Raw genomic sequence first — 23,240 nt, 5'->3', positions numbered from 1 at the left:
CGCTGCCCTGTCTGTCACTGTAATGAATAGGGAGAGATTATCTCTTTAGTTGCCCTGTCTGTCACTGTAATGAATAGGGAGAGAGTTTCTCTTTAGCTGCCCTGTCTGTCACTGTAATGAATAGGGAGGGTCTCTCTTTAGCTGCCCTGTCTGTCACTGTAATGAATAGGGAGAGAGTTTCTCTGTAGCTGCCCTGTCTGTCACTGTAATGAATAGGGAGGATCTCTCTTTAGCTGCCTGTCTGTCACTGTAATGAATAGGGAGAGTCTCTCTTTGCTGCCCTGTCTGTCACTGTAATGAATAGGAGAGAGTCTCTGTAGCTGCCCTGTCTGTCACTGAAATGAATAGGGAGGGTCTCTCTTTAGCTGCCCTGTCTGTCACTGTAATGAATAGGGAGAGTCTCTCTTTTGCTGCCCTGTCTGTCACTGTAATAAAATAGGGAGAGATTATCTCTTTAGCTGCCCTGTCTGTCACGTAATGAATAGGGAGGGTCTCTCTTTAGCTGCCCTGTCTGTCACTGTAATGAATAGGGAGGGTCTCTCTTTAGCTGCCCTGTCTGTCACTGTAATGAATAGGGAGAGTCTCTCTTTAGCTGCCCTGTCTGTCACTGTAATGAATAGGGAGAGATTATCTCTTTAGTTGCCCTGTCTGTCACTGTAATGAATAGGGAGGGTCTCTCTTTTGCTGCCCTGTCTGTCACTGTAATGAATAGGGAGGGTCTCTCTTTAGCTGCCCTGTCTGTCAATGTAATGAATAGGGAGAGTCTCTCTTTAGCTGCCCTGTCTGTCACTGTAATGAATAGGGACGGTCTCTCTTTAGCTGCCCTGTCTGTTGCTGTAATGAATAGGGAGGGTCTCTCTTTAGCTGCCATGTCTGTCACTGTAATGAATAGGGAGGGTCTCTCTTTAGCTGCCCTGTCTGTCACTGTAATGAATAGGGAGGGTTCTCTCTTTAGCTGCCCTGTCTGTCACTGTAATGAATAGGGAGGGTCTCTCTTTAGCTGCCCTGTCTGTCACTGTAATGAATAGGAGGGTCTCTCTTTAGCTGCCCTGTCTGTCAATGTAATGAATAGGGAGAGTCTCTCTTTAGCTGCCCTGTCTGTCACTGTAATGAATAGGAGGGTCTCTCTTTAGCTGCCCTGTCTGTCACTGTAATGAATGGGAGGGTCTCTATTTAGCTGCCTGTCTGTCACTGTAATGATAAGGGAGGGTATCTCTTTAGCTGCCCTGTCTGTCATGTAATGAATAGGGAGAGTCTCTCTTTAGCTGCCCTGTCTGTCACTGTAATGAATAGGAGGGTCTCTCTTTAGCTGCCCTGTCTGTCACTGTAATGAATAGGGAGGGTCTCTATTTAGCTGCCTGTCTGTCACTGTAATGAATAGGGAGGGTCTCTCTTTAGCTGCCCTGTCTGTCATGTAATGAATAGGGAGAGTCTCTCTTTAGCTGCCCTGTCTGTCACTGTAATGAATAGGGAGGGTCTCTCTTTAGCTGCCCTGTCTGTCAATGTAATGAATAGGGAGAGTCTCTCTTTAGCTGCCCTGTCTGTCACTGTAATGAATAGGGAGGGTCTCTCTTTAGCTGCCCTGTCTGTTGTCGTAATGAATAGGGAGGGTCTCTCTTTAGCTGCCCTGTCTGTCTGTAATGAATAGGGAGAGTCTCTCTTTAGCTGCCCTGTCTGTCACTGTAATGAATAGGGAGGGTCTCTCTTTTGCTGCCCTGTCTGTCACTGTAATGAATAGGGAGGGTCTCTCTTTAGCTGCCCTGTCTTGCTGTATGAATAGGGAGGGTCTCTCTTTAGCTGCCCTGTCTGTCACTGTAATGAATAGGGAGGGTCTCTCTTTAGCTGCCCTGTCTGTCACTGTAATGAATAGGGAGAGTCTCTATTTAGCTGCCCTGTCTGTCAATGTAATGAATAGGGAGAGTCTCTCTTTGCTGCCCTGTCTGTCACTGTAATGAATAGGGACAGTCTCTCTTTAGCTGCCCTGTCTGTTGCTGTAATGAATAGGGACGGTCTCTCTTTAGCTGCCCTGTCTGTTGCTGTAATGAATAGGGAGGGTCTCTCTTTAGCTGCCCTGTCTGTCACTGTAAATGAATAGGGGAATCTCTCTTTAGCTGCCCTGCTGTCCTGTAATGAATAGGGAGGTCTCTCTTTAAGCTGCCCTGTCTGTTGCTGTAATGAATAGGGAGGGTCTTCTTTAGCTGCCTGTCTGTCACGGTAATGATAGGGACGTCTCTCTTTAGTGCCTTGTCGTACTGTAATGAATAGGAGGGTCTCTCTTTAGCTGCCCTGTCTGTCACTGTAATGAATAGGGATCGTCTCTTTAGCTGCCCATTTCGTTCTGCTGTATATGAATAGGGAGGGCCTCTTTAGTGCCTGTCTGTCACTGTAATGAATAGGGACGTCCTCTTTAGCTGCCCTGTCTGTCACTGTAATGATAGGGAGGGTCTCTCTTTAGCATGCCCTGTCTGTCACTGTAATGAATAGGGAGGGTCTCTCTTTAGCTGCCCTGTCTGTCACTGTAATGAATAGGGAGAGTCTCTCTTTAGCTGCCCTGTCTGTCACTGTAATGAATAGGGAGGTCTCTCTTTAGCTGCCTGTCTGTCCTGCTTAATGAATAGGGAGGGTCTCTCTTAGGCCTGCCTGTCTGTCACTGTAATGAATAGGGAGGGTCTCTCTTTTGCTCTCTCTCTCTCTCACTCACTATATTTCTCTTCCTTCACCTCTTTCGCTCCCTCCGTCCATCCACTTCTCTTTCCATTTCTTTGTTTTGATACATCACCCCTACTTCACACCCTCCAACTTTATTCCTCCTTGTTTGCCTTTCTACAACCATCTATTTTCCTCTTCTTCTTTTCTCTCAATGATTCTAGGTGCTGGGAGTTAAGTGCTGGGAACATTAAGTGGATATACCAAGTCCCCATTCTGACAGCCATTGGGGTAAGGCAGAGTAATGCTTTGCTTGCTGCCTCCAGTCTGTCTGTGTCTCAGAGTTGGTGTAGGATGATACGCTGCCTCACAGAAAAATAGATCAAGTTTTCCCCTTCACTTTAAGCTGTTTCATAACACAGCTGATCACTTCTGTGGCAGGGACACAGACAGATATCAGAGCAGGAAAGAAAACTCAATTCATATGATAATTGCTCTTTGTCTCTCTCTCCTACTCATATGTGCATGTGCGTGTGCTTGTGCATGCATGTGTCTGTGTATGTATGTTTGTGCGTGAATATGCTTATCTGAGGATTCCATCAATTATTTACCAGTCAACACCCACAATCGAAGGTCTAATAATATCATTACTGGAAAAATAGCAACAACATTTTCACTAATATGACAGTACCAGTCAAAGTTTTGGACACACCTACTCATTCAAGGGTAGAGTGTTCAACGCTGTCATCATGGCAAAGGATGACTACTTTGAAGATTCTCAAATATAAAATATATTTTGATTTGTTTAACAGTTTTTTGGTTACTACATGATTCCATATGTATTGTTTCATAGTAATGATGTCTTCACTATTATTCTACAATGTAGAAAATTGTAAAGAAATAATGAAAAGCCCTTGAATGAGTAGGTGTGTCCAAACGTTTGGCTGGTTCTGTACATCCAGAGTGATATGCAGCATCTACTGAAAGACAGGGACAACATGAGTTCAGAAGTCTTCTAATGACCTTGGTTACCATGTTACCATGGCGAACACCAGAGGCCAGAGAGGTGGGAGATGTAGTATGAGGATGGAAAGTGTGCGACTCAATATTAGGAAGGTGTTACTAATGTTTTGTACACTCTGTGTATTACGATAGGTTACTGAAGGCATGTGCATATCATAATGATTAGTTACTGAAGGCATGTGCATATCATAATGATTAGTTACTGAAGGCATGTGCGTATCATGATGGTTAGTTACTGAAGGCATGTGCATATCATGATGATTAGTTACTGAAGGCATGTGTCATATCATGATGATTAGTTAACTGAAGCACTGTGCATATCATGATGATTAGTTACTGAAGGCATGTGCATTCATGATGATTAGTTACTGAAGGCATGTGCATATCATAATGATTAGTTACTGAAGGCATGTGCATATCATGATGATTAGTTACTGAAGGCATGTGCATATCATGATGATTAGTTACTGAAGGCATGTGCATATCATGATGATTAGTTACTGAAGGCATGTGCATATCATAATGATTAGTTACTGAAGGCATGTGCATATCATGATGATTAGTTACTGAAGGCATGTGCATATCATGATGATTAGTTACTGAAGGCATGTGCATATCATGATGATTAGTTACTGAAGGCATGTGCATATCATGATGTTAGTTACTGAAGGCATGTGCATATCATGATGATTAGTTACTGAAGGCATGTGCATATCATAATTAATACTTAAGGCATGTGCATATCATAATGATTAGTTACTGAAGGCATGTGCATATCATGATGATTAGTTACTGAAGGCATGTGCATATATGAGTTAGTTACTGAAGGCATTGTCATATCATGATGATATGTTACTGAAGGCATGTGCATATCAATTATATCATGATATCATGATTAGTTTACTGAAGGCATGTGCATATTCATGATGTATTATACTAAGGCAGTGCATATAGATATTAGTTACTGAAGGCATGTGCATATCATGATTAGTTACGATGATGCATGTGCATATCATGAATGATTAGTTACTGAAGGCATGTGCATATCATGATAGTTATCTTGAACATGCATATCATATATAGTTACTGAAGGCATGTGCATATTCATGATGATTATATCTGAAGCATGTGCATATCATGATGATTAGGACTGAAGGCATGTGCATATCATGATGATTAGTTACTGAAGGCATGTGTGAGACATAATATATGTACTGAAGGCATGTGCATATCATGATTAGTTACTGAAGGCATGTGCATATCATATATGATTAGTTACTGAAGCATGTGCATATCATGATTAGTACTGAAGGCATGTGCATATCATGATGATTAGTTACTGAAGGCATGTGCATATCATGATGATAGTTATGAATGCATGTGATATCATGATGTATAGTTACTGAAGGCATGTGCATATCATGATGATTAGTTACTGAAGGCATGTGCATATTCATAATGATTAGTTACTGAAGGCATGTGCATATCATAATGATATTTACTGAAGGCATGTGCATATCATATGATTAGTTACTGAAGGCATGTGCATATCAGATGATTAGTTACTGAAGGCATGTGCATATCATGATGATTAGTTACTGAAGGCATGTGCATATCATGATGATTAGTTACTGAAGGCATGTGCATATCATGATGATTAGTTACTGAAGGCATGTGCATATCATGATTAGTTACTGAAGGCATGTGCATATCATGATTAGTTACTGAAGGCATGTGCATATCATGATGATTAGTTACTGAAGCATGTGCATATCATAATGATTAGTTACTGAAGGCATGTGCATATCATGATTAGTTACTGAAGGCATGTGCATATCATAATGATTAGTTACTGAAGGCATGTGCATATCATGATTAGTTTACTGAAGCATGTGCATATCATGATGATTAGTTACTGAAGGCATGTGATATCATGATGATTAGTTACTGAATGCATGTGCATATCATGATGATTAGTTACTGAAGGCATGTGCATATCATGATTTAGTTACTGAAGGCATGTGCATATCTAATGATTAGTTACTGAAGGCATGTGCATATCATAATGATTAGTTACTGAAGGCATGTGCCAATATTCATGATTTAGTTACTGAAGGCATGTGCATATCATATGGATTAGTTACTGAAGGCATGTGCATATCATGATTAGTTACTGAAGGCATGTGCATATCATGATTAGTTACTGAAGGCATGTGCATATCATGATGATTAGTAAGTGTTGTCTGTTCATTAGATTCACGGATCCATTACGGATCCATTACTCTGGTATTACTACCATATACTGTTACCACTGTTACCACTACTGTATACACAAATCCTTGGGAGAACATATTGACACCCGACAACGTCTATCCACTCCCTCATTATTATCTAGTTCAGATGACCTACTTTTTTGTCAGTGATGTGATTTAAGATTTGACGTGGACTCAGAACATCCATTTTAGTTGTTTATGAGTAATTGTTATATTCKGAGTAAAAAACTATCTAAACCAGGAAAAATAAAACTGATAAAACAGAATTTGGSYAAATACAAAATATAATTTTATCAGGCCTGTCATGCCAAATACTGTTTATTAACCATAATATTACCAGGTACAGTATATTGACAGAAAACACATCTCTTCTATACCAAGGACCCGGGGAAGAGTTTCAGGGTAGAGGAGAATAATGTGCCTATTTGAAAGACATAAATAAAATGTGCAGCTGGCGACGTTTCATTTCTTTTAAGTAGCTTTCATGCTAGAAAAGGTTGTAGACCCCTGCTCTAGATCTTATGGGGACCCATTTTAGCATTCATCATTTTATGAAACCGCTCAGCGTGTGGGTTTTTGGGAGCTTTAAAGATTAGACACACAGACCCGCCTACTGAGACCCATCACCAAGCTAAGTTTTCAGAAGCTGAAGGAAGACAGACAGTATGAATGTCTGCTTCTTATTGTTTATGGGTTTCTCTTGCATGACTGAAATCAGATAATGTTGTGGACAATAGTAGAAAATTGCACGGTGTCAAAATATTTTGATTGAGATTAAATATTCAACTCTGCCCCCAGCTGCCTTTGTGTGTGTGTTAACTCTGGAAATGTGAGAGATAGCAACTGGTATGGAAGCACACTTATCTTGGGTCGTTCCACCAATTCGGCGCCTTTTGAGAAGTGTAACTTGATTTCACCTAATTTTAACATCCTGTCATAAATAGCACATGTTCAACTTCATAAACACATTTTCCCACCTTGAGGTTAAGTAGAAAATATTATAGTAAGTGCCTATTAAGTGCTGGGTTGACTGTAACAGGATTGACCATAAATGGGTTGACCATAACAGGATGATTTCATATTAAATCAGTCATAAATCTGCTTGTGACAGGGGAATGGAAGCTTATTGTGTGGCTCAAGGAGCACAATTGAACGCAAAAAAAGACAACTGTTAAAACATTTCTAGCCTGTTGGCAGTTTATTTTTGCATGGGCTATGTCTCAATCCAGGGCATCCACCTCTGTCGGCTTTCCGCATCTGCAGTGGAAGGTGGCCAAGCTACAGTGGTGTTTGTCACACCATGAGACACCCGGAAAATCGGTCTTCTCACGAAAACGCCTGTACAGTTTGACTACACTATGGACAGATGACTCTCATGAACAACATCGTCCAAACATTTTGGGGTACAAACTAATCAACTCGGTCGCAGAGCATTTCGTATTATTCTGTATGTAAATCCGAAACACTACATTTAAGATGATATGTTAAGTTTCATATGGTATGTATTCATTTGTGGATATCCATCACCCATTTTATATGATAAGTTATGAATTACAATTCGTATTATATGTTATGTTACAATATGTTCCGAATTTGCTAAACTTATGATATGTTGCGAATTTTAGCTAGGTGGCTAACGAAAGCTAGCTGGCTAAAGTTAGCTAGGCTAGAGGTTAGGGTTAGGAGTTAGGATTAAGCTTAGGGTTAGCGGAAGGGTTAGGGCTAGGGGAGAGGTTAGCTAACATGCTAAGTAGTTACAAAGTAGCTAAAAAGTAGTTGAAAAGTTGCAAATTGTCTAAAAATCTAAAGTGGTAACTGATGAGATTCGAACTTCCAACCACCCTACTGTCTTTTTTCTTTATCCCCAATTTTATGGTATCCAATTGGTAGTTACAGTCTTGTCCCATCGCTACAAATCCCGTACAGACTCGGGAGAGYCGAAGGTCGAGAGCCGTGCGTCCTCCGAAACACAACCCAGCCAATTCACACTGCTTCTTAACCCGGAAGCCAGCCGCACCAATGTGTTGGAGGAAACACCGTACACCTGGCGACTTGCCAAACCCTCTCCTAACCCGGACGACGCTGYGCCAATTGTGRGCCTCCCCATGTGTCTCCCAGTCGCGAACCAGGATCTCTAGTGGCACAGCTAGCAACTGCGATGCAGTGCATTAGACCACTGCGCCACTCAGGAGGCCACTACTTCTGTTTTTGCCTTAAATAACCATCTGTCTTAACCACTTCAAATGTAACATATCATACTAATTTGAGTGTCCCGGATTTATACAGTATGTACTATGTTACGTCTAGTCTATGAGACCAGGCTGAACTAATATGACCCTGTAAAAAGGGAAGGCTCTCACGAACACAATGGTGTTCTCCYTTTTGCTCTACGACCCCCCCACAAGTGTCACGACCCCCACAAGTGTCACGGGGCTCATCTGAAGGTAACCCACACAGATGAATGGAAGTATGGAGGTAGTCTTGTGCCAACAAAAACAAGAAGTTAAATGTGTCCAAAAAAACAAAAATACTTCCTGATCTTTCTTATATCTCCTAGATGTAGGACACACACTTCAAAACCTTACTCCTTATGATTTTTTGGACTGTCTTTTTTGCCATTTATGAATGTGTTATTGAGTACATTTCTATGGGCTATAGTAGTAAAGGCCAAATTTATCATTTTTTATATACATAAAGTCTTCTTAAAATTCAAAATCAAATAGCTAAATGATCAAATCAAGTTTATTTTATATAGCCCTTCGTACATCAGCTAATATCTCAAAGTGCTGTACAGAAACCCAGCCTAAAACCCCAAACAGCAAGCAATGCAGGTGTAGAAGCACGGCGGCTAGGAAAAACTCCCTAGAAAGGCCAAACCTAGGAAGAAACCTAGAGAGGAACCAGGCTATGAGGGGTGGCCAGTCCTCTTCTGGCTGTGCCGGGTGGAGATTATAACAGAACATGGCCAGATGTTCAAATGTTCATAAATGTTCACAAATAATAATCAGGAGTAAATGTCAGTTGGCTTTTCATAGCCGATCATTAAGAGTATCTCTACCYCTCCTGCGGTGTCTAGAGAGTTGAAAACAGCAGGTCTGGGACAGGTAGCACGTCCGGTGGACAGGTCAGGGTTCCATAGCCGCAGGCAGAACAGTTGAAACTTGAACAGCAGCAAGGCCAGGTGGACTGGGGACAGCAGGGAGTCATCATGCCCGGTAGTCCTGACGCATGGTCCTAGGGCTCAGGTCCTCCGAGAGAGAGAAAGAAAGAGAGAAGGAGAGAATTAGAGAGAGCATACTTAAATTCACACAGGACACCGGATAAGACAGGAGAAGTACTCCAGATATAACCAACTGACCCTAGCCCCCGACACATAAACTACTGCAGCATAAATACTGGAGGCTGAGACAGGAGGGGTCAGGAGACACTGTGGCTCCATCCGATGATACCCCCGGACAGGGCCAAACAGGAAGGATATAACCCCACCCACTTTGCCAAAGCACAGCCCCCACACACACTAGGAGGGATATTTCAACCACCAACTTACCATCCTGAGACAAGGCCGAGTATAGCCAACAAAGATCTCCACCACAGCACAAACCAAGGGGAGCGCCAACCCAGACAGGAAGATCACGTCAGTAACTCAACCCACTCAAGTGACGCACCCCCTAGGGACGGCATGAAAGAGCACCAGTAAGCCAGTGACTCAGCCCCTGTAATAGGGTTAGAGGCAGAGAATCCCAGTGGAGAGAGGGGAACCGGCCAGGCAGAGACAGCAAGGGCGGTTCGTTGCTCCAGAGCCTTTCCGTTCACCTTCACACTCCTGGGCCAGACTACACTCAATCATATGACCTACTGAAGAGATAAGTCTTCAGTAAAGACTTAAAGGTTGAGACGAGTCTGCGTCTCTCACATGGGTAGGCAGACCATTCCATAAAAATGGAGATCTATAGGAGAAAGCCCTGCCTCCAGCTGTTTGCTTAGAAATTCTAGGGACAATTAGAGGCCTGCGTCTTGTGACCGTAGCGTACGTGTGGTATGTACGGCAGGACCAACTCGGAAAGATAGGTAGGAGCAAGCCCATGTAACGCTTTATAGGTTAACAGTAAAACTTTGAAATCAGCCCTTGCCTTACAGGAAGCCAGTGTAGGGAAGCTAGCACTGGAGTAATATGATCAAATTTCTTGTTCTAGTCAGGATTCTAGCAGCCGTATTTAGCACTAACTGAAGTTTATTTAGTGCTTTATCCGGTAGCCAGAAAGTAGAGCATTGCAGTAGTCTAACCTAGAGTAACAAAAGCATGGATACATTTTTCTGCATCATTTTTGGACAGAAAATGTCTGATTTTTGCAATGTTACGTAGATGGAAAAAAGCTGTCCTTGAAACAGTCTTGATATGTTCGTCAAAAGAGAGATCAGGGTCCAGAGTAACGCCGAGGTCCTTCACAGTTTTATTTGAGACGACTTTACAACCATCAAGATTAATTGTCAGATTTAACAGAATATCTCTTTGTTTCTTGGGACCTAGAACAAGCATCTCTGTTTTGTCCGAGTTTAAAAGTAGAAAGTTTTCAGCCATCCACTTCCTTATGTCTGAAACACAGGCTTCTAGCGAGGGCAATTTTGGGGCTTCACCATGTTTCATTGAAATGTACAGCTGTGTGTCATCCGCATAGCAGTAAAAGTGCTCCATGGTATGAGTGACTATCTTAAAACAAGGAGCTTTCCTCTCCTCAGCTCTGTTCCTTTTGGGTCAGAGCCTTGAGGGAATGTGTATAATTACACTGATTTGGGTCTGAGACCGCAAGAAAATTGGAGGGAATGTGTACAATAACACTGATTTCATATGGAGGAGTATGATGAAGTCATTGGGATCTGAGGAGGATCTGAATCTATAAGTTAGGTGGGATGAATAAGATGTGAGGGTTGAGTRGCAATTGGCACCCTATTCCCTTTTAAATAGGGTGCCATTTGGGATGCACCCGGAAACTCTGGCTAGAAGGTTGGAAGGAACTCTGAGGTTGAGATTGGTAGTAAGATCATATCTGTTTTGATAGACGTCTGGGTCTGTAAGATTTCCATCCAACGATGCAGTTAGGCTAATCAGCAGATGTACGCTCATTTAATTATGGTCCATAGAGAAGACTTAGTTGAATATTTAGTAAAATATTTGGATGAGTTGAATATTTGAATGAAAGTCAGTTACCTACTGGCTAGCTCTCCAGAATGGGATTTGGAAAACCTTGTTCCAGAATCTGAAGACTGACGTGGTTTTGTGAGAATGGGCTGTCAAAGACTTATCATTGAGCTTATCATTGAGCTTATCATAGAGCTTATCATTGAGCTTATCATTGAGCTTATCATTGAGCTTATCATAGAGTTTTCTTGTCAGATGTCACAAGTCACATATTTACTCCTCATGAATGGGATGTCTTTCAGTGATATGGTTGAGATTACAAAATGAAAATGCCATCCATAGCAATTCTGTTCCCACTGCAATGGATGGCACAATAACCAATCACTCTGAGATGAGACTTTTTTTAACATATTCTGCATTCATATTGATGGGGTGGCAGGTAGRCTAGTGGTTAGAGCATTGGGCCAGTAACCAAAAGGTTGCTGGKTCAAATCCCTGAGCTGACAWGGTAAAAATCTGTCGTTCTGCCCCTGAGCAAGGCAGTTAACCCACTGTGCCTCGGGCGCCGAAGACGTGGATGTTAATTATGGCAGCCCCTGCACCTCTCTGATTCAGAGGGGTTGGGTTAAATGCGGAAGGCGTTCAGTTGTGTAACTGACTGTTTTTTTGTGTTCATATTGTTGTGGTTTTAATGTATTCATATTGTTGTGGTTTTAATATATTCATATTGTCATGGTTTTAATGTATTCTGTATTCATTGTCATGGTTTTAATCTATTCTGTATTCATTGTCATGGTTTTAATGTATTCCGTATTCATTGTCATGGTTTTAATGAATTCTGTATTCATGTTGTCATGGTTTCCTCATACAAAGTGACAGGTTGTTTAATGGATGTTGAGTTCCATTAGGAGCCCCATTCTAAGAGCCCTCTGTCAGAATGAAAGCCTAAATACGTAAACGTTCAATTTGCATTTTTCTAATTCATTAATTATACTGAGGCAAAAGGCATTCAACTGATTGCCACACGTTTCAAAATTAATACTTTTCATCATGCCATTTTCACCTGTCGCTGAGGTGTTCCTCTGAGAGAATCGATCATTCATCATGAACGGAACAATGACCTGATTCTGTATATGAGTCAGGCAAAATGATGAGTTTGGAATCGAATGCTCTCTCAATACGCGGAACCCTCCTTGAACCCCATTTCAAAGCCTGTAGTCTCTTATTATATTATATTTGGAGTTCTTTAACTCGTACTTGTACTGAATTGCTTGATGCACTGATATACCATGGTAGATAGAACCTGTGTTTTCACATGTCCAGGCACTGTATGGTCTATCATCAGGGTTCGTGAGTAACTGATTACATGTAATGGATTACTTTTTTTCTTAACCGTAATCAGTTATGTTACCAGTGAAAAATATTGTAATCAGAATACAGATACCTTCGAAAAACTAGATGATTACTTCTTGGATTACTTTTTAATTCAGAAATAATTTTTGCAGAAGAATATGTTAAGAAACATTTCTAATGACATTCAATTCAGCATTTAAATAAGGCGCAAATATAAGTTTGTTCCATCATGACACAGCAAATGCATTTTATGGATCGTTTTTGTCGTCTTCTTATGCCTCTTAAGGGGAAAGTAACAAAGTAATCAGATTACATTACTGAATTTTGATTACAGTTATGGACAGGTTACTGGTTGCAATTTTGGACATGTAACTGTAACTGATTACATTTAGAAAGTAACCTACCCAACGCTACATCATGTATCAACATGCTTCAATGCCCCCTGACAGTCAAGCCCATGTTATCTCTCAATGGATTGTAAAGAGATATTAAGTGCTAAGAAGATGGGCTTTTGAGGTAGAATTGAGAGGAGATTAGAGAAGTGAGGAGATTAGAGAAATGAGGGAATATGTTTCAAGCAGAGGGCTTGTACTCTCTGCAATCAAGTGTCTATTATCTCTGGTTCAGCTAATTAGAATTTTTTCCAATTGTCTTCTCAGCTGAATTTTATCCTTTTTGTGAACATTGTGCGAGTGCTGGCAACAAAGATCAGGGAGACCAACGCAGGGAGATACGACACAAGAAAACAGTACAGGTGGGTAAAAAGATGGCAAAAGATTTCTGTGAGGACCCACTAGTTATTTGAATGTCTATTGATCACACGGAAAGTCAACTGTAGTAAGGCATTTGACCTTTTTTTCTGCTGTAGAGTTGAACACTGTTGATTAAAAAGCACTCATAATTTCAGAAGGTTATAGACAAACTATATCCACAACTATATTCAGACTGCTTTGCCTCTTGTGCTGTTACCTTCTGTACTTCCTTTAATGTTCCCTTTTAACAATGACTTGATATGGGTGTACATTTTGTCTTGGGTGTGAAATCTCTTGCCGCTAGCTTAGAATTTATGTTCGGTCTGAAATCTCCTCTGCTTCGTTATCGTTCCAAAGTGGGATGAAACACCATAAAACATACACAAAAGCACATATTAGTTGCTATTATTTTCTATCTGCAATTACCCATGATGCTACTGAACAACATCCATAGTGGATGTTGAAAGCCTCTGTAATGATAGGGCTGTGTGTTGGGGAGGTTAGAGTTCTTCCGAGGTTCATTCAGAGGGTGCGTCTCAAATCTCACCCCTAGTGTTCCCTATATAGTGCACTACTTTTGAATACGGCCCATAGGGCTCTGGTCTAAAGTAGTGCACTATAATGGGAATAGAGTGCCATCAGGGACTGATCCAGAGTGTTTCCACCAGGGTCAAAGCCCCACGTCACTCTGCTAGGCTTAATAACAGTTATACAACGCATACACACACACACACACACAGGCACACACATGCACATTCGTACACACACACACACCAGTGTCTGAGTCACCTTACAGACCAGGAGAACATTACCCTGCAGGAGACTGTCAACCCTGCTGTGGGCGTCAGTCGTGTTCACTGGACTGTAGCATGAATGATGATGACAGATATGAGGGAGGCACGCTCCCATCTTAACTAAATGTGCCATTTACACACCATTTACACCATTTCTGACGTCTGCCTACAGGCCATTTATAAATGCTTTATAATTACCGGCAGGTTTCGTTGCTTATTGGCATTTTCACTGATGGATCGGGAGATTGTTTAGATAGATAATTAATACAGATCAGATCTGAGGGGAAGAACCACAGACCCCTTTGGCGAGGAAAGCAGAATTTTGCAAATGTGGCATGACTAATGGCCATCTGTGACATGTGAAACCCTGTTTACTAAACAGGGAGTTGTTGGTGAGTGTTGATGTCATGGCTGAATCCACTGCGATGTAAAGACGGGTGACCTTCAGTCTTTCTGTGTGTGACAAAAACAACTACATTGAAGTCTGACTGCGCAGAATTACTGATCACCTTCCATCCCAAATAACGACCTATTATGAGATAAAGATTCAGCATCTTGTCTTGTCTTGCTCAAACTGATCCTCTCCAACCTGTTGCTTGTGTCTGTACCCACAGGAAGTTGGCTAAGTCCACCCTGGTGCTGGTGCTGGTGTTTGGGGTCCACTACATTGTGTTTGTGGGGATGCCTCACACCTTCCAGGGCCTCAGCTGGGAGGTCAGGATGTACTTCGAGCTCTTCTTCAACTCCTTCCAGGTAACTGGTTATTCATACCATCTTTTTGAAAATTAGGTACAGATGTAGAACCTTCATTTGAGCCAGTTTCCTATAGCAGGAAAATAGTCCTGCAGCAACAGGAAATGTGAATTATTATGTGGATTATAATTACATTTACATTTTTGTAGGGATTGATAGATTTTTCATTAAGGCAAATCAAGATTGAATTTTCATAGTGGAAATTACCAACTTTAGAAGCCTTTTTAAAACTCAAATAGACTGTAAGTTTTACATTCTCAGCAACAAAAGAGTGATCCAATTAAGATGCTGCAGTCATTTCTTCGCAACTTGAGGGAGAACTTTACTTTCCAACACTGTTTGAACTTTAACCCCTAAACATAATTTCTCACCTGAGGGAAGTTAGGCTCTTTGTGGCCATAGTCCCACCAACATCCATCAAAAAAACAAGCAATGAAATTACGATTTGCTTCATCAATCTTACCTTTATCTATCTCCACAGACCAGTGACATTATTAGCCTATTCAAAACTCTGACATAAGCTTTGGGAGAGATGGTCAATACAACTGATTGCTACTGTACTTCCTACATTATCATTTTCCTCCTCATTATCATCTTCCTCCTTAGCACAAACTGGCCCTCACAGTCTAAACCGGGATACAGTACCTGCAGGAAAATTTGGAAAATGAGCCAAATTTTGCCTCCAGAAAACATCTCTACTAGAGATCCTTCTACTGAGAAGGTGATAGCAATAGATGACCCTTACTCCCTGGAGAGAGGAGAGCAATCTACTAGGAACAATAACAGAGAGGCTGCTATAGTGCACTCCAGTAGCAACACTTCCAATGACCCTGGCCCACAGGTAATGGGAAGGGCTGCTCTTAATGTGCTCTGAATCATACAATCAGTTGTAACAGTGGTGCCAATACCATATGTGTCCCACTCTCTTTTGGAGCCCATAGTCACATACTATACTGTTGATTTATTTTCACATCAAATCAAATTTTATTTGTCACATGCGCTGAATACAACAGGTGTAGACCTTACCGTGAAATGCTTACTTACAAGCCCTTAACCAACAATGCAGTTCAAGAAATAAAGTTAAGAAAATATTTACTACATTTTTTACATTTTTTWTAAATCAAATCAATCAAAAAGTAACACAAGAAATGTACATAACAATATCGAGGCTTTATACAGGAGGTACCAGTACCTAGTCAATGTGCGGGGGTACAGGTTAGTCAAGGTCATTTGCAAAGTGACTATGTACAGCAGGGCTGCCCAATGCTCTTCCTGGAGATCTACCTTCCTGTGGGTTTTCAGTCCAACCCTCTTCCTGAAGATCTACTGTCGTGTGGGTTTTCAGTCCAACCAACTTCCTGGAGATCTACCGTCCTTTTGGGTTTTAGTCCAACCCTCTTCCTGGAGATCTACCGTCTTCTGGGTTTTCAGTCCAACCCTCTTCCTGGAGATCTACCGTCCTGTGGGTTTTCAGTCCAACCCTCTTCCTGGAGATCTACCGTCCTGTGGGTTTTCAGTCCAACCCTAATTTAACACACCTGATTCTACTAATTAGCTGCTCAACAAGACCTTAACTAGCTGAATCAGATATGTTAAATTAGGGTTGGACTGAAAACTTACAGGACAGTAGTGCAGTAGTCTAACTCTGAGAAGTAACAAAGCATGGATACATTTTTCTGCTCATTTTTGGAACCAGAAAAATGTCTGATTTTGCCAAATGTTACGTAAGATGGAAAAAAGCTGTCGTCTTGAAACAGTCCTTGATATGTTCGTCAAAGAGAGATCATAGGGTCCAGAGTAACTGCCGAGGGTCCTGTCACAGTTTATTATTTGAGACGACTTTACAGACCATCAAGATTAATTGTCAGATTTAACAGGAATATCTTTTTGTTTCTTTGGGACTTCAAGCAAAGACATCTCTTGTTGTCCGGAGTTAAAAAGTAGAAAGTTTTCACCCATCCACTTCTTATGTCCTGAAACACAGGCTTCTAAGCGAGGGCAATTGGGGCTTCACCATGTGTCATTGAAATGTACAGCTGTGTGTCATCCCATAGCAGTAAAAAGTAGCTCCATTGGTATAAGTGACTATCTTAAAAACAAGGAGCTTTCCTCCTCAGCTTCTGTCCTTTGGGCTCAGAGCCTTGGAGGGGAAAGGTAATAATTACAACCTGAATTGGTCTGGAGACCGCAAGAAAATTGGAGGGAATGTGTACAGATAACACTGATTTCATATGGAGAGTAATGATGAACGTCATTGGATCTGAGGAGGACTGAATCTATGAAAGTTAGGTGGGATGAATAAGGATGTGAGGGTTGATCGCGAGATGGCACCTCTATCCCGCTTTTAAATAGGGTGCCCATGGGATCGCACACCGGCAAACTCTGGCCAGAAGGTTGGACGGAACTCTGAGGTTGAGTATTTGGTAGTAAGATCAATATTGTTTGGATCAGACGTCTGGGTCTGTAAGTATTTTTCCATCCCACGAGTGCAGTAGTCTAATTCTTAGTATAGATGTACGCTCATTATAATGTTGGCCGATATAAGAAGACATTATTGAATATGTTAGTAAAATATTTGGATGAGTATGAATATTTGAATGCAAAGCAGTTAGACCTACTGGCTGCTCCCAGAATGGGATTGGAAACCTTGTTCCAGAAATCTGAAGACTGACGGTGGTTTTGGTGAGAGGCGGCTGTCCAAGACCTTATCTTGAGCTTATCAACTGAACTTATCATAGAGAACTTATCTGTGAGCTTAATCATTGAGCTTATCATTGAGCTTATCACTAGAGTTTTCCTTGTCAGATGGTCACAAGCTCACATATTTACTCCTCATGAATGGGATGTCTTTCAGTGATGATGGTTAGATTAACAAAAGAATGCCAGTCCATCAGCTCTGGTTCCCCACTGGCAATGGAGGCAACATAACCAATCACTCTGAGATGAGATCTTTTTTTTAACATAGATTCTGCATTCCAATCTAGTGAATGGGAGTGGCAAGGTAGTTCTTAGTGGTTAGCGCTTGGGCGAGTAACCAAAAGGTGCTGGAATCAAATCCCTGAGCTACAAGGTAAAAAATCGCTCGTTCGCGACCCCTGAGCAAGGCAAGTTAACCCACTTGTGCCTCGGCCCGCCGAAGACGTGGATGTTAATTATTGCAGCCCTCGCACCTCTCTGAGTCAGAGGGATTGGGTTAATGCGGAAGCGTTCAGTTGTTGTAACTGACGTGTTTTTTGCTGTTCATATTGTTGTGGTTTTAATGTATTCAATATTGTGTGGTTTAATATATTCCATATTGTCATGGTTTTTTTAATGTATCTGTATTCATTTCATGGTTTTAAATCTATTCTGTTATTCATGTGTCATGGTTTTAATGTCCGTATGTCATTGTCAGTTTTAATTTACAATGTGTATGATTTAGTACTTCATTTAGTGATTCTATACGCTGACGAGGTTGTTTAATGGGCATGTGAGATTTCCATTAGGAGCCGCCATCGTAAGAGCCTCTGTTCCAGAATGAAAGCCTCAAATACGAAACGGCAATTTTGCATTTTTCTAATTCATTAATTATACTTGAGGCCCCAAAGGGCACTTCAACTTGATTGACACACGTTTCAAAATTAATACTTTTTCATCATGCCATTGTTCACCTGTCCGCTGAGGTTTCCCTCTGAGAGAATACGAGTCATTCATCAATGAACGGAACAATGACCTGAGGTTTCGTGTATATTGAGTCAGGCAAAAATGGATGAGTATGAATCGAATCTCCTCTCAACTTAGCCAGCGGAACGCCACTCCTTGAACTCCCATTTCAAGAAGCCGTCGTACCTCTTATTAAATATTATATTGATTCTTTAACCTACTTGTACTGAATGCTTATGCACTGATCATACGATGGTAAGTAAAACCTGTGTTTCACATGTCCAGGCACTGTATGTCTATTCACAGGGTCGTGAGTAACTGATTACATGTAATGGATTACTTTTTTTTCTTAAACCGTTAATCAGGTTCTATGTTACCAGTGGAAAAAAATTGATCAGATAATACCAGATACCATTGAAAAACTAGATGATATTACTTACTGGATTACTTTTTACTTGCAGAAATAATAATTTTTTGCACCGAAGACATATGTAAGACACATTCTAATGACATCAATGTTCACATTTATAATTAAGTGCGGGCAAATAATATAGTTTGGTTCATCATGAAACATGCAAATGCATTTAGGATCGTTTTTTGTCGTCTTCTCTTATGCCCATCTAAGGGGAAAGTAACAAAGTAACTAGATTACATTTACTGAGTTTTGTTACAGTTATGGAACAGGTTACTGTTGCAATGTTGGACATGTAACTGTATACTGATTACAATTAAGATAGTAACCTACCCAAGCGCTACGATCAATGTATCAACAGCTGTCAATGCCCTGACAGTCAAGCCTGTTATCTCTCAAATGGATTGTAAACGAAAAGTATATTTAAGTGCAAGCAAGATGGCGCTTTTGAGTATTGGGTGGAAGTGAGAGGAGAGTTGGAGAAGAGTAGAGTGAAAGTGAGAGGAATACTACAGGAAAATGGGGGGTCAATACTGGTTTCAAGCAGAGGGCTTGTACCTCACTTGCAATCAAGTTTGTCTATTATGCTCTGGCTTCGCTAATTAGAATGTTTTTCCAATTGTCCACTCACTGAATTTTATCCTTTTTGGAACATTGGTGCAGTGCTGGCAAACAAAAGATCAGGGAGACCAACGCAGGAGAATTACGAACACAAAGAAAACAGTACAGGTGGGGTAAAAAGATTGGCAAAAAGATTTCTGTGAGGACCCCACTAGTTATTTGATGTCATATGTATCACATCGGTGAAAGTCCAAGCTGTAGTAAGGCATTAGACCTTTTTTTCTGCTGTACGAGTTGAACACTCGTTGGATTAAACAAAGCAGACTCATAAGATTAACTAGAAGGTATATAGAACAAACTATATCCACAACTATATTTCAGACTGCTTTGCCTCTGTGCTGTATACCGTTCTTGTACTTCCTTATGTTTCCCTTTAACAATTGACTTGATATGGGTGTACACTTTGTCTGGTGTGAGAAATCTCTTGCCGCTAGCTTAGAATTTATTTCGGTCTGTAAAATCTCCTCTGCTTCGTTATCGTTCCTCAAAGTGGGATGAAAACACCCATAAAACATACACAAAAGCACAATATTATGTTAGCTAACTTATTTCATCTGCAATTACCCATGAGCTACGAAACAAATCCATATGGATGTTGGAAAGCCTATGTAATGATAGGGGCTGTGTGTTGGGGAGGTAGAGGTTCTTCCGAGGTTCATATTCAGACAGGGTGCGTCTCAAATCTCCCCTAAGTGTCGCCTATATAGTGCGCACATACTTTTGATATCGGCCCATAGGGCCTCTGGTCTAAAGAGTGCACTATAATGGAATAGAGTGCCAGTCAGGGACTGGATCCAGAGTGTTTTCCACCAGGGTCGAGAGCCCCACGTCACTCCTGCTAGGCTTAAATCAACAGTTATACAACGCCATACACACACACACCACAGGCACACACATGCACATTCGTACACAACACACACACACGCAATGTCTGAGTCACCTTAACAGAATCCAGGAGAACTTACCTCCTGCAGGAGACTTGTCAACCCTGGCTGGCGTCAGTTCGTGTTCACTGGACTGTACGCATGAATGAATGATGACAGATATGGGAGGAAGCCAAACGCTCCATCTTAAAACTAAATGTGCCAATTGTACACACCATTACAACCAACTTTCTGAACGTCGGCCTACAGGCCATTTATAAGATGCTTTAATAATTACCGGCAGGTTTCGTTTGCTATGCATTTTCACTGAGGATCGGGAGATTGTTTAGATGATAATTAATAGCAGATCCAGATCTGAGGGAAAAACCACAACCCTCTTTGGCGAGGCAAGCAGAATTGTTGCAAATGTGGCATGACTGAATGGCCATCTGTACATGTGACAACCCTGTTTACTAAACAGGGAGTTGTTGGTGAGTTGTTGGATGTCATGCTGAACCACCGCGATGAAAGGTACGGGTGACCTTATCTTTCTGGGTGTGACAAAAACACACAGTCCATTGACAGTCTACTGCGTCAGGAATTACCGTGATGCACCTCCATCCAAAATAACGACCCTATTATGGAGATAAAGTAGTTCAGCATCTTGTCTTGTCTTGCTCAAACTGATCCCTCAACCTGTTGCTTGTGTCTGTGACCCACAGGAAGCTTGGCCTAAGTCACCCTGGTGCTGTGCTGGGTTGGGTACCACTACAGTTGTGTTGTTGGGATGGCCTCACACCTTCCAAGGCCCACTCGGAGGTCAGGATGTACTTCGAGCTCTTCCTCAACTCCCCAGGTACCTGGTTTTCATACCACTTTTTTGAAAATTAAGGTACAGATGTAGATAGCCGATTAATGAGCCAGTATTCCTATAGCAGGCAAAATCAGTCCTGCAGCAACAGGAAATGTGAATTAATTAGGATTATAATACATTTAACATTTTTGTAGGGAATTGATAGATTTTTCAATTAAGGCATAACAAGATTGAATGTTCCATACTGGAAAGATTACCAACTTAGAAGCCTTTTTAAAGACTCAATCATAGACGTAATGTTTAACATTCTCAGCAACAAAAGAGTGAATCCAATAAGATGCTCGCAGTCATTTCTCGCAACTTGAGGGAGAATTTACTTTCGCTGAACACTGTTTTGAACTTTAACCCCTAAACGTATAATTTCTCCAGCCTGGGAGGGAAGTTTAGGCTTCTTGTGCCATATGTCCCACCAAACATCCAATCAAAAAAACAAGCAATGAAATTACGATTTGCTCATCAATCTTACCTTATCTATCTCCACAGACAACAGTGACATTATTAAGCCTATTCAAAACTCTGACATAATGCTTTGGGAGAGATGGTCAATAACAACTGGATGCTATTTCTGTAAAAACTTCCTACATTATCATTTCCCTCCTCATTATCATCTTCCTCCTTAGCACAAACTGGCCCTCACATAAGTCTAAACCGGGATACAGTACCTGCAGGAAAAAATTTTGGAAAATGAGCCAAATTTTGCCTCCAGAAACATCTCTACTAGAGAATCCTTCTACTGAGAAGGTGAATACAATAGATGACCCTTACTCCCCTGGACGAGAGGAGAGCAATCTACTAAGGAACAATGAACAGAGAGAGCTGCTATAGTGCACTCCAGTAGCAACACTTCGCAATGACCCTGCCCACAGGTAATGGGAAGGGCTGCTCTTAATGTTGCTCTGAATCATACAATCAGAGCTTGTACAGTGGTGCTAATACCATATGTGTCCACTCTCTTTTGGAGCCAATAGTCACATACTATACGTTGATTATTTTCACACATCAAATCAAATTTTATTTGTCACATGCGCTGAATACAACAGGTGTAGACTTTAACCGTGAAATGCTTTACTTACAAGCCCTTAACCAACCAATGCAGTTAACAGAAATAAAGTTAAGAAAATATTTACTACAATTTTTACATTTTTAAATAAATCAAAATCAAAAAGTAAACCAAAGAAATGTACATAACAATACGAGGCTTTTATAACAGGAGGTACCTAGTACCTAGTCATGTGCGGGGTACAGGTTAGGTCAAGGTCATTTGCAAAGTGACTAGGTACAGCAGGGCTGCCCAAGTGCTCTCCTGGAGGTCTACCTTCCTGTGGGTTTTCAGTCCAACCTCTTCCTGAAGATCTACTGGTCGTTTGTGGGTTTTCAGTCAACCAACTTCCTGGAGATCTACTCGTCTTTGGGTTTTAGTCCAAACCTCTTCCTGGAGATCTACCGTCTTTCTGTGGTTTTCAGTCCAACCCTCTTCCTGGAGATCTACCGTCCTGTGGTTTTCAGTCCAACCCTCTCCGGAGATCTACGCGTCCTGTGGGTTTTCAGTCCAACCCTCTTCCTGAGATCTACCGTCCTGTGGGTTTCAGTCCAACCCTCTTCCTGGAGATCTACTGTCCTGTGGTTTTTCAGTCAACCCTTCCTGGAGATCTACCGTCCTGTGGTTCAGTCCACCCTCTTCCTGGAGATCTGTCATCGTCCTTGGTTTTAGTCCAACCCTCTTTCCTGGAGATCTACCGTCCTGTTTTTGGCGGGTTTTTCAGTCCAACCCTACTTTCCTGAGATCTACTGTCCTGTGAGGTTTTCAGTCCACCCTCTTCCTGGAGATCTACGTCCTGTGGTTTTCAGTCCAACCCTCTCCTGGAATCTATCGTCCTGTGTGTTTCAGTCCAACCCTCTTCCTGGAGATCTACCGCCTTGGGGTTTTCATCCCAACCCCTCTTCCTGGAGATCTACCGTCCTGTGGTTTTCAGTCCAACCCTCTTCCTGGAGATCTACCGTCCTGTGGGTTTTCAGTCCAACCCTAATTTAACAACACCTGATTCTACTAATTAAGCTGCTCACACAAGACGCTTAAACTAGCTGAATCAGATATGT

At 41.5% G+C, this 23,240-nt stretch overlaps 1 protein-coding gene across 1 annotated transcript in view; it reads left to right on the top strand.

The window, feature by feature from the left end:
* LOC111959410 (parathyroid hormone 2 receptor-like) overlaps nt 1–23,240 on the top strand; it is a 99,269-nt gene that overhangs the window by 61,531 nt on the left and 14,498 nt on the right. Inside the window, exons 9-11 of the mRNA XM_070437675.1 lie at nt 2,871–2,937; nt 13,092–13,186; nt 14,593–14,731. Coding sequence (XP_070293776.1) covers nt 2,871–2,937; nt 13,092–13,186; nt 14,593–14,731 — 301 coding nt within the window. The remainder of the gene's footprint in view (nt 1–2,870; nt 2,938–13,091; nt 13,187–14,592; nt 14,732–23,240) is intronic.

The sequence above is a fragment of the Salvelinus sp. IW2-2015 genome, linkage group LG36 (genome assembly GCF_002910315.2).
Source record: "Salvelinus sp. IW2-2015 linkage group LG36, ASM291031v2, whole genome shotgun sequence".
Lineage (NCBI taxonomy): Eukaryota > Metazoa > Chordata > Actinopteri > Salmoniformes > Salmonidae > Salvelinus > Salvelinus sp. IW2-2015.
Note: the sequence above shows the minus strand (reverse complement) of the source record. Positions and strands in the feature narration are given on the sequence as shown.